At 40.7% G+C, this 10,929-nt stretch overlaps 3 protein-coding genes across 4 annotated transcripts; 2 read left to right on the plus strand and 1 right to left on the minus strand.

Annotated features, from left to right (window-relative positions):
• Nucleotides 1-1,395: 1,395 nt before the first annotated feature.
• Nucleotides 1,396-2,939, minus strand: LOC105159641 (F-box/kelch-repeat protein At2g44130). The gene has a single exon (XM_011076765.3). The coding sequence runs from the start codon at nucleotides 2,647-2,649 to the stop codon at nucleotides 1,585-1,587; it is 1,065 nt and encodes a 354-aa protein (XP_011075067.1). The 5' UTR covers nucleotides 2,650-2,939; the 3' UTR covers nucleotides 1,396-1,584.
• A 3,544-nt stretch (nucleotides 2,940-6,483) lies between these two features.
• LOC105159643 (lipase (DUF620)) lies at nucleotides 6,484-9,305 on the plus strand. Of its 2 annotated transcripts, none has more exons than XM_011076767.3 (3): nucleotides 6,484-6,798; nucleotides 7,518-7,862; nucleotides 8,472-9,305. In XM_011076767.3, the coding sequence occupies exons 1-3, from the start codon at nucleotides 6,577-6,579 to the stop codon at nucleotides 8,997-8,999; spliced, it is 1,095 nt and encodes a 364-aa protein (XP_011075069.1). In that variant the 5' UTR covers nucleotides 6,484-6,576; the 3' UTR covers nucleotides 9,000-9,305. The 2 variants fall into 2 exon arrangements, with proteins under 2 accessions (XP_011075069.1, XP_011075070.1); XM_011076768.3 differs by lacking the exon at nucleotides 6,484-6,798 and adding an exon at nucleotides 6,830-7,373.
• Nucleotides 9,306-9,444: 139 nt separating this feature from the next.
• LOC105159642 (NADPH-dependent aldehyde reductase-like protein, chloroplastic) lies at nucleotides 9,445-10,672 on the plus strand. The gene has a single exon (XM_011076766.3). The coding sequence runs from the start codon at nucleotides 9,743-9,745 to the stop codon at nucleotides 10,544-10,546; it is 804 nt and encodes a 267-aa protein (XP_011075068.1). The 5' UTR covers nucleotides 9,445-9,742; the 3' UTR covers nucleotides 10,547-10,672.
• The last annotated feature ends 257 nt before the right edge of the window (nucleotides 10,673-10,929 follow it).

Raw genomic sequence — 10,929 nt, forward strand, 5'->3', positions numbered from 1 at the left:
ATATTTAGAGAGTGGTTGCTGCTAAATTTGCTGTTTTGCATACCTCAAGATATGCGTAGGTAGGCCGTTTGGGGGAATTTGGTCCTCTTAAGGATGTGGACCTGCCCCGTCGGTATCACATAGGATCAGTTTAGTCATTTATGGGATTGGGAATAGGACTGAATTTGGCGGGGATAAAAGGAACACCATCAAGTGAAATGAAAATTGTCTGAAATTGGTGAAGACCAGACTGAAGTAACTCTGGTTGAGATAATTAGAGGTCAGGATCATGTTAATGAACATGAATTAGATTAAAGCAAGTATAAATTATGAAGAGTTTCAAGTCTTAACTTTGCTCTCACAAGTTTGGAAGGTACTATGTAACTTATTGCATTCTCATGGGATAAGCCAGAGTTATTCCTGTCTCAGATTTTGGTATCTTTTACGATAACTAATGTGGAGCTGCATAATAGTGGGCTGGAGTTTGCTGAAGTCTGCATCATTTGAGCTACAATTCCGACTGGGAATTGCAAAGAATTATGGTGGGAAGTGCATGGGTTTGGTATAGTGCAGTGTGTTGATATGCTGAAGCCAAGTATGAGATGGATGGGCAGGAGTCAAGAGTTGTAGTATTGCTGGGTAGATGAGATGGGCTGATGCAGTAAACTGGGGTTGAGACAGAAGGTAAGGGAGAAGGTCTTTCCTTAATCCTTATGGGCTGATAGGAGGGGGGCAGGAGTAGGAGTTGGAGTTGGAGGCTCAGACAGCCATAGCCAACACTACTACCTACACTGAAGGTAATGTGGAGAATAGGCATTGTGTTTTTTGGTGATTTACTTACTATCTACTCTCTAGTGGTCTGAATGGAATTGTATTAAAGGTGGGGCGGTTGAGTAAATATTGAGAGAAAATGGGGGTTCGGGTTCATTGTAGGAGCCCTCTTCTCTTCTTGTGCAAGGGATAGGAATTTATATGCATTACATACATCTCCATACTTGTTTTCAGACATGAAATCTCTAAGAAAAAGCAATCAAAATAGTTGGTTGTTAGGGTTGATGATTGTGTTGTAGTGTAAAGTGAGGGGTGGGAAAGTGTGGTGTTTGCAATGATGAAGTGCGCAGCTACAGACAGCATTTTGGTACTACTGATCAGTTCAAAAACCATACCGCCGACCCCACCCCACCCCACTTTTAAATTTTAATAAAATCTTAATAAAGCTGTCCGAATGGAATGGTACATCCCACATCTTATCATGATTCATGTATGGCAATGAGCAAGAAAAGAAGGCACACCATTTTCAATTAAAAATCAAATTCAACAATACCGCTACTATAGGCTAGAGTGTATTCAGAGAGTGATTGGAGTGGAATTGAATGAATGCCCAATTGCCAATGGCCCGACCCCGCAAATCAAACATTACAAAACTCTTCTGCATTTCATTTTCATTAATAATACTAAAAGTTGGTTGGGGGCACCCCCCACCCCATATTACATTGCACATCTACATACATATATATATATATGACATTCCCTCAGGGGGTGGAATAGTGAGTAAACTAAAATTTACAGTAAAGGAGGTTGTGAGGGCCGGCGGGCGTACATTGATCAAATTTCCACGCAGCACCCACCTTGCACTATTCCACTGTATTCCACATCCACATTTACCTTCACCAGTTTACCATTTTGCCCTCCCTTTCCATTCCCATTCCCATTCCCGTTCACATTCACATAGAAGCCATGTGGTGCACCCTGGTACGCTGACCCCGTCACCACCGTCCTCTCCCCAACTTCCACCGCGCAAGCCCCCACTTGTACCCCCGACTCTACATCCCCCCAGCATATCAATGCATTCCCCTTTTTACCCTTCTCCACCCCCACGCATGACCTCGGGCATCGACTCACCCCCCACGCCTCCTCCTCCACCCTCCACTCACCCCTCCCCATTCCATACACCTCCGCGCTGCTCTTGAACACGCCTTGCGTCTCCGTCCCGTACCCACTCACCACCCAGAACTCCGACCCTATAATCACACCCTCGCACTCGTCTCGCTCCTCCCTCATCCTCCCCAACTCACACCACTCCTTCTTCTTGATGTCCAAAACCCACGCCGAGTTCAACGCGTTTTTGCTCTCGTCGTGCCCCCCAGCCACTAAAACTTTGCCTTCAACTGCCCCCACCGCGAAAAAGGACCGAGTCGAAGGCATATCAGCACACTGAGTCCACTTCTGAGTCGTGAACTCGTAAACGAAAACGTCCCTCACCGGATCCCAACTCGATGGATCCCACCCACCCATTAGTATAAGCTTCCCTTCCGTGCTCACCACTTGACAGAACAAGGGCAAACCATCTGGGTATTTGGGAACCGGGGGGAGTCGGTCCCAGCTCATAGTCACCGGGTCAAATAAAGAAATCCCGTACCTGGGTTGACCCACTGGTTTGTTGTGGGAGTGGGCGGGAAGCGCCTGAACCAAGCATGCGGCTTTGTGGGTAAACCCGGATTGCTTTCGGTGGTAGTAGAAGTCGTTACTTAGGAGAAGATGGCGCCAGCGTTTGCAGACGCGGGAAGATAATCGGTGGGCGGAGTAGTGGAGTCGAGAGAGGCATTCGAGAGCGAGTTCTTCTGGCAAACCGGGTATGAGCTCAGTGAACTCTTCTAGATCATCATCCATTATTATGGAGAGAAGGAATAACTAAGCTCCTTTTGGTATTGGGTTTGGGTTAAAAATGGGAAATTTTTGGAAAGATGATGATAAGTGATGTGAGATTGGGGGAGGGGTTCAAGAATTTATAGGGGGAGTGGGGGGCGGGTGTAGAAGAAGCGAAGAAGATAGAGAAATCAGACGTGGCAGACAGGGTTGGGATTTGGTTCTTGCAAATTGGAATTGGGCTTCTAGCTCTGTAGTTGTAGAGATGAAGAAGTTGCAAGTTGATGTGTTGATTGGGGTGAGGGGTGAGATATTGAGAGAGAGAATACAATACAATATACATATATGTATGTATCACTTTGAATGCCTGTCGGCTTTCTTTTTTCCTACGACATTAAAATTATGTCTCCTCTATCTCTATCTACATCCATTACGACAAAATATTCATACAATACAAATATTATAATCTTATATTATAATAATAACAATAATATAAATACAAATTTTGGAGCATCTTTAATAATTTGTATGAGTGGTCTTCCACGCGACTAAAATATATTACAAAAATTTAAATATATATTTCTTTGTTTTTGTAATGATTATGTATCTTTAATGGTTATAATAATAATAATAATAGTGAGAAGAGAATGAAGGAGTTATTAGTGTGTGTTGATCCAATTTCAGTTTTGAGCATTAAGTAATCAAGTGTTGAAAAAGGATAATAAATTTGTTGTTTGCACACCAACAGAAGTGAAGTTACAAGTATAGGAGAGAGAGAGAGACTGAGATAAGGGAGGGCGGTGGCAGTGGTGGGCCTAAACAGAGCCCCACGTAATGTTGATATTTTAGTATTATGAGTGAGTTATATGTATAGGAGTGGATATTTTATATATATGGGAATTGGGATGAGTAGATAAAGTCTAGGGGGGGGGGGGGGCGTGATGACTCGGAGACATGCCCCACTTTTGAAATTATCTATTACATGTATGAACAAAGTGGAATAATGGAACATGCATTCATCAATCATCATCTCTTTTTCTTTTGCTTTGGCGTTGGCGACCATTCATCTATTTACATGCCTCCCCAACAACTATCCCCCCAACTCCCAATAAACTGTTAACGTTTTCTCACTTCACTACATTTTCTATTTTTTTCATCTCAAAATATAATTTTGCAAAAATTGCATGCAACAACAGCCATCACATTTAAAGTTGAACCTTATCTTTGTTTTTGGTTACACAACTCAAACCTTATCACTTATCCCAAACATGCGGTCACCCAACGACCTCTCTCCCAAAATTTGAATAATGACACATTTGACTTTCCTCCAATTCTTTCCCAACAACACACGTAACCATGCACAGATGCTCACAAACCTCATCCCAATTGTTCATAACCTTAACTAATCAATCAAAAAATTAAATGATGATTCATGTATATACTAATTATTTTCATTATTTATAAGGATGTAAAGTAATTTTTATATACAAACATAATAATTATATATACTTTATCATATTATAAAATTCTTAACACCATTATAAATACTCAACACAACTCCATTATTCATAATTTAACATAAAAATTTCCTTTCTAAAAAAACTGGACTTGAAAAGTATTAGTGTATTGAGGGTACTTTTTTTTCTAGCACTCCATTACTCAAAACTACATCCACATCAATGATGATTCACAATTATGTACCACATGGCCGCTTAATCATATTGATGTCCATTATAATGGTCAGTCCAAAGACGCTCAAGTAGTGCTAAAAGAAGAAAGAGATCGTAAGAATCCAAAAGCATGCAAAACTTAAGGTACCCACTAGAAGGCTTAAACGAGTAAGGGCTTAGGGTGGCCCCAAGCACCCCAATTTTGATAGAGCCTCTTGGGAGTCCAGCAAAAAGGGTTCACATAAATAAATTAGCTAAAAGAAGCCCAATCGACTCAAATTCTAGAAGGTTCAAAACCAAGAGGGCATCACAAGCCTACAAAAAAGTTTAGGGACTTGGAATTTTCTAACTAACAAAGCTCATATTCATGTGGTGTCCATGAATGGTCTAGGTGGCATCCACGTAGGACCACTAAAAGGACAACCCGCAGAATCCTATAAGAACTAGCCGCTTTCTATGGGACACGTGGAGCCCCTAATCGGAAGTAATCCTTAAACCTTAAAAATTTGGACCTCAGGTAGGGAAAGACGTCACCTCAACCAACTCACCGAAAAATTAGGAAGGCATCCTATCCCCAAAATACATTCATCCACAACAATCGCCCCTGAGAATCGTGGATCCTCCAACCACTGGGAGATAACCTGCTCTAAATTAGGGGGATCCCCAACTATTAAGAGATGAACTTCCACTGAATTCGTAGGGATTAAGCTCTAGCAAATATGCAGAGGACTCAATTTTCTCGCCGATTGATTGATTACTTATAAATAAAGAGTTCCCCCAATAGTATAATAAATGTTCTCCTTCATATTATATCTTAGCTAAAAAGAGCACCTTAATTCGTACTAAGAGTTGAACTTCAATTTCAATCAATGATTTGTACACAAAAAATGAGAATAACGCTCTGATTTTCACTAATTTATACTCTTTTATTTCTAGTATTTTGTGTGACAACTTTCTACTTCAAATAAATCCTACTTTTTGCTCGCAGTAGCTAGCATTCTATTTCACTACTTTGTACTGTAAATGGACCCAAACACTAATTTTTTGGTCGCATTACATATAATATTCATGTCAATTGTCACCACCTTTTATTAATATATATATATATATATATATAGCTGCTGCTTTGGATCAGTTCTTAAAATGGGGTAGCCCATGAGAGTGGCATATTGGATTGTTAATTGAGGATGGCTCAGCCTGTAGCTAGTTGGGCTGATAACATACAACGCCCATAGACAACTTAAACATGTTGGGGCAATACAAGAAGTGGTTTTTCTGGTAAAATTGATACTAGTCGGCCTCAAATACGACATTGACTGCCCTCCCAACTTTACATATAATAATTCTAACGCAATGACTTTAAAGTCAAAACTTATGCCTATGTTATGATCACCAATGTTTTGGTTGAACAACAACAACAATTAATAGTAAATTGGTGCAAAATTTGAGATGGAGACCAATTATTTATATATATATATACATAACGTAGAAATGAAGTTGTTGGTAAATATTAATTGAATTGAAGAAAATGGAAGGGGAAAAAGTATATGATTAAATATTTAGAGTTGAAATATATAGAGAGAGCAACCAAAGTTAGTAGAAAGGATATATATATAATTAGATAGAGACGCATTGGTGGTCGTCTTTGCCTCCCTTCAAAGCTCCCTTCCCCTTCTTCCACAAACCAACACCAACCATCGACCATCAACCATCAACCATCAACCATCAACATCATTCCCTCTCTTTCCCTCTTCTAACTTAATTGGAATATATTGTTGTATGTGTTGTGTTGTCAAAATCTCTCTCTCTCTCTCACACACACACACACCCCATGCATTCTTAATTAATTACTTCTGATCAGTTCCGTAGCATATATAAATTGCTATATATATATATATATCCATCTTTTTAATACTTTTGATAATGATGATTAGTAATTATATAATATTAATCAAAGAGAAGCAACAAGCACTCTTCATCTTGGACATATATAAATAAATTGTCTCTAGATCAAATAAATAAATAAATAAATTGTCTGAGTTTTTAAAAAAAAAGGTGGAGCTATTTTTCTTTCTCTTTTGGGGAGTCACACGAGCATGATTCGCACGTGCTGAAAGCAAAAAAGCAACCACCACACCCAGCCCAAGTTGCACCCTGCAGGTGCTCTTTCTCTCTCTCTCTCTCTTTAAGAAGTCTTCATTCTTCACAACACACACACCCCCCCATTTCTGCATTCCCTCTTTCCATCTATCACAATTCGCAGCAGCAGGTAGTGAATGAGATGAATCCTCGTCTTGCACCAGTATCAGAAGAGCCCATCACCGACGATAACTCAACCACCACCACCACCATCAAGAAATCCCAAACATGGAGAAACTGGCTCATCCTCACCCTCAACCTTTTCCACAAGAAATCAGACCTCAAGATTCTTCTCAGTGTTGTGGGCTGCCCTCTCTTTCCTGTTTCTCTCCATCCCACCACCTCCATTTCTAATTTTTCTCAAGTAACTATATCTATATATTCCTTCTCCTCTTCCTACTTAAATCATTCTTTTCAACTTCAACATCTTATTTTCTGCTTTAATTACTACATATTTTGCTTTTTCCAAGCTAATTACTTATATTAAGTATATATTGCAGTGCACAAGCTGTTTTGTAGGTTAATTTAGTTTCATTACTCCATCTCCATTTTAATTAATATAATTCTGCACCACCTCCCACAACATTAATATTTATTGCTTTTAGGTTTTAGGTGGTCGACCCCCACCCCACTCTACATTTTCCCTCTACCATGCATCTTACTAAAATAATAATAATAATAACCTAGGCGGAATTTAAGATTGCACTAGTACTACACTAATATCTACATGCTTCCCTACCAAATTTACCTTTCACTTTCAACCATCTAATTCCAATTCATTTCTCCAACTACCACATTCATCAACACTAAGATCATACCAATCTTAATTATGCCACTACCATACTAATTAAATGCATGCGCCTACTGCACTTTCCAACCATTCATTTCAATTTTCTTCCTGTTAAATTATTGGATCCCAGTCAGATCTCGAGGGAAGGGGTGAGTTTGTTCTTATTCTACATTTTCAACGGACAATTAACTCGCATTTTACATTTAATCCACTCTGCCAAAAACTTAAAAAAGTCGTCAAATATTTACTGCGCCCGTTTTTAATTCAGAATTGAATGACTTCATACTACGTAGGTATCTTCGTCGGCACAATACATAATTCAGCACTTCTCTGCGGCGACTGGCTGTCGGAAGCTGGAGGGAGTGGTGAAGAATATGTATGCAACAGGGAAAGTGGCGATGGGCATGGTGGATGAGCTCAGCTCGGCTGCCGGAGCTACTAATATTTCTGGTGTGTCGCAGCAGAAGGGTTGCTTTGTGATATGGCAAATGGTACCTAATAAATGGTTGATTGAGCTAGTTGTGGGTGGTCACAAAGTTGTGGCTGGCAGTGATGGGAATGTAGCATGGCGGCATACTCCTTGGCTCGGTGCTCACGCTGCTAAAGGCGGTGTTCGACCTCTCCGACGTGCTCTCCAGGCAAGTCATCTGTCAACTCATCTTTTTATGTATTTGATCAGAGTTTGGTAGTTTCAAATTTAAAACAAGCAAGATTTTACTTTTAAGTCAATTATAAACTTGGAGTTGGAGTATTCCGCCGGAGAAGGGTACCTCAACTTCACCTTCTTTTTCATTGCTGGTGTATATTTCCAACCTTCCATCACTTGCACGCCAAAATTACCTTTTTTTTTTTTTTTTGACAAGTCTTTGCTCAATGAAATTTTATTACTTCAACTGCGGTTTAGCTTTTTTCTGGTATAGTTGGTTTGCCACCTTTCCCAGTGGACTATTAATCATCAAAGCATTTACTCTTCACTTGCATACTGGCTTGCTGGTATACTTCACCAACCACTGATCATAACTCCGGACCCAAACTTTACTCTTTTTGGGAAAAGGGCAAAGCTAGCTATCTCTCCAACTGTCGGCATCCCCACTGAGAATAGGACATTTTGCTCACAAAAATACCAACACGTTTTCTCTCTTTACTAAACAATGGCTACGAACAGCACCTTTGATGTTTTGCATTAACATTGAATATCAATTTATGTAAATTGTTAACGAAATCAATAGCAACACTTCCCCTTCCAGGGACTCGATCCAGTTGCCATATCATCGATATTCTCCACAGCAGAGTACATGGGAGAAAAGCAAATATCAGGAGTCGACTGCTTTGTGCTAAAACTATCAGCAGCGCATGCTGATCTTGCGGAGCGTAGCGACAGCACAGCCGAGATGATCAAGCATGTAACCCTTGGTTACTTCAGCCAAAGGAGTGGGTTGCTTGTTTACTTAGAGGACTCATACTTAACCAGAATCCAGACCCCTGGTTCCCGGCCCACATACTGGGAAACTACCATGAGCACCAAGGTAGAGGACTATCGGTCTGTGGAGGGGATCATGATCGCGCATTCCGGCCAATCAAGCGTGATCATCACCAGGTTTGGAGACAATTTGAGGGCCGGGGCTGGAGTTACGAGGATGGAAGAGACGTATGCAATTGATGATCTAGCATTCAATGTCCCTGGCCTTTCCGTGGACTCTTTTCTTCCTCCCCAAGAGCTACAGAAAGATTATCCGCAAAAAAATCTTGACTGGAGATGGCCTTTACATCGATGAGAATTAATTAAGTACTGTGGGATTCTCACTAATTTTTGAACTGCTGTGAGTTCACATAAGAGCTTGGTGTGAACATTGGACTCTTCCTTTGGTGTATACTGTATACATAATATGCGTTATGCCTGTTAAAGGACAGCAGTCTTTTTGCTTTTTGTCTGTAAACACAATCTGCAAAGAGCCCAACATAGCAAAAAAATGTCTTCCAATTTGTGAAACAGTGAAATAGCAAATATGTCTTAGAGCAGGGGTTGGGGCATATGTAGTTGGTGGCCCATGAATATTTAAGTTCATTGTTGGGCTGTTTCATATCTTTATCCAATTACCTCATCCAACAATACATTATTGATAACTAGGTGGACTATCTTTGGGCAAAGTACATCAATTGGGACAGGCCTATTTTCTATTCTGGGTAAGGATTATAGCAATTGGGACAGGCCTATTTTCTATTCTAGGTAAGGATTCAGTCCACTACAATCCATTGTCATCACCATTTATATATTCTGGCATCATCGACTGACGCTTTAACGTATTCACTTACCTCAGCTACATCCACTCTATTATATTACATGATCAGTAAAGGACATGTTCTGAAACTACAACAATAATGATTTTATTGGAACATCATCTTCCTTTAGTCAAAACAACTACAATATATATCTTATTTGGATCCAAAGGAAATATACTACTTGGATTTGTGCATAAATAGAGGAGTACCTGTTTGGATTCTGCATCAGAAACTTTCCATGGCAGCAAACACCACCGCAGCTACTTTAGCCCTCAGCGGCCGCGTAGCAATAGTAACTGGAGCTTCTCGCGGGATCGGCCGCGCAATCGCAATCCACCTCCGTTCCCTCGGCGCGAAGCTCGTCATCAACTACGCTTCCAGCTCAAGCCAAGCCGATCTTTTGGCCTCTGAGCTCAACTCTAAAGCCGCTGACAGAAGTGATACTTCTCCAGTGGCCATAGCAGTCAAAGCCGACGTATCGACTCCAGACGACGTCAAATTGCTGTTCGATCGAGCAGAACAGGAATTCAATACTCCGGCTCACATCCTGGTCAACTGCGCCGGGGTTTTAGATCCGAAGTACCCAACCCTCGCAAATACGACGGTGGAGGAGTGGGAAACGACATTTAATGTGAACACGAAGGGTGCGTTTTTGACATGCCGTGAGGCGGCGAATCGGCTGGCGCGCGGAGGCGGCGGGAGAATAGTACTGATATCGACTTCAATAGTGGGGGCGTCGCTGCCGGGATACGGTGCGTACGCGGCGTCGAAAGCGGCGGTGGAGACAATGACGAAGATAGCGGCGAAGGAGTTGAAGGGGAGTGGAATAACGGTAAATTGTGTGGCGCCGGGGCCGGTGGCGACGGAGCTATTCTTCGCGGGGAAAAGTGAAGAAATGGTGCAGAGATTGGTGGAGGCGTGTCCACTGGGCCGATTGGCTGAGCCCAATGATGTGGCCCAGATAATTGGGTTTTTGGTTAGTGATAGTGGGGAGTGGGTTAATGGGCAGGTCATTCGAGTCAATGGTGGATTTATTGTTTAAACTTTTAAAAAACACCATTTTATTTTATTTTTCTGTTTTTCCGATTCTTCTGGGTTTGTGTGTATTGTATTTGTATCTCCACTGCTGAAATAAGTGAGTGATTATGAGTATGAGTCCAATTATGCATTTGTGTTTGTAATTTATAGTTGGCCTCTATCGAAAAATATTACTTCATAGCTGAGAAATCCTTACCCAAATTGAATCTATTAGATTTGAACATATTACAAGTACAATAAGTATAATAGAATTGGCATGCTGATGTGATAATTTATGATTCAGAAAAAATAAAGAAAAAAAAAATCACTTCATAAGAATGTTACAATTATTATTATGTGACTAATTCAATCAATCAAACTTGAAATTGGATGAAGGGTTTTGATTTA

The sequence above is a fragment of the Sesamum indicum genome, linkage group LG4 (genome assembly GCF_026168435.1).
Source record: "Sesamum indicum cultivar Baizhima isolate 11 linkage group LG4, ASM2616843v1, whole genome shotgun sequence".
NCBI classification, from domain to species: domain Eukaryota; kingdom Viridiplantae; phylum Streptophyta; class Magnoliopsida; order Lamiales; family Pedaliaceae; genus Sesamum; species Sesamum indicum.

Bases quoted from the DNA above. Each gene is read 5' to 3' on its own strand.
- LOC105159643 (XM_011076767.3), top strand. From the start codon at position 6,577: ATGAATCCTCGTCTTGCACCAGTATCAGAAGAGCCCATCACCGACGAT. The intron at 6,799-7,517 runs GTAACTATATCT...CATACTACGTAG, and splicing joins CCATTTCTAATTTTTCTCAA to GTATCTTCGTCGGCACAATA. The intron at 7,863-8,471 runs GCAAGTCATCTG...TTCCCCTTCCAG, and splicing joins CTCTCCGACGTGCTCTCCAG to GGACTCGATCCAGTTGCCAT.
- LOC105159642 (XM_011076766.3), top strand. From the start codon at position 9,743: ATGGCAGCAAACACCACCGCAGCTACTTTAGCCCTCAGCGGCCGCGTA.
- LOC105159641 (XM_011076765.3), bottom strand. From the start codon at position 2,649: ATGGATGATGATCTAGAAGAGTTCACTGAGCTCATACCCGGTTTGCCA.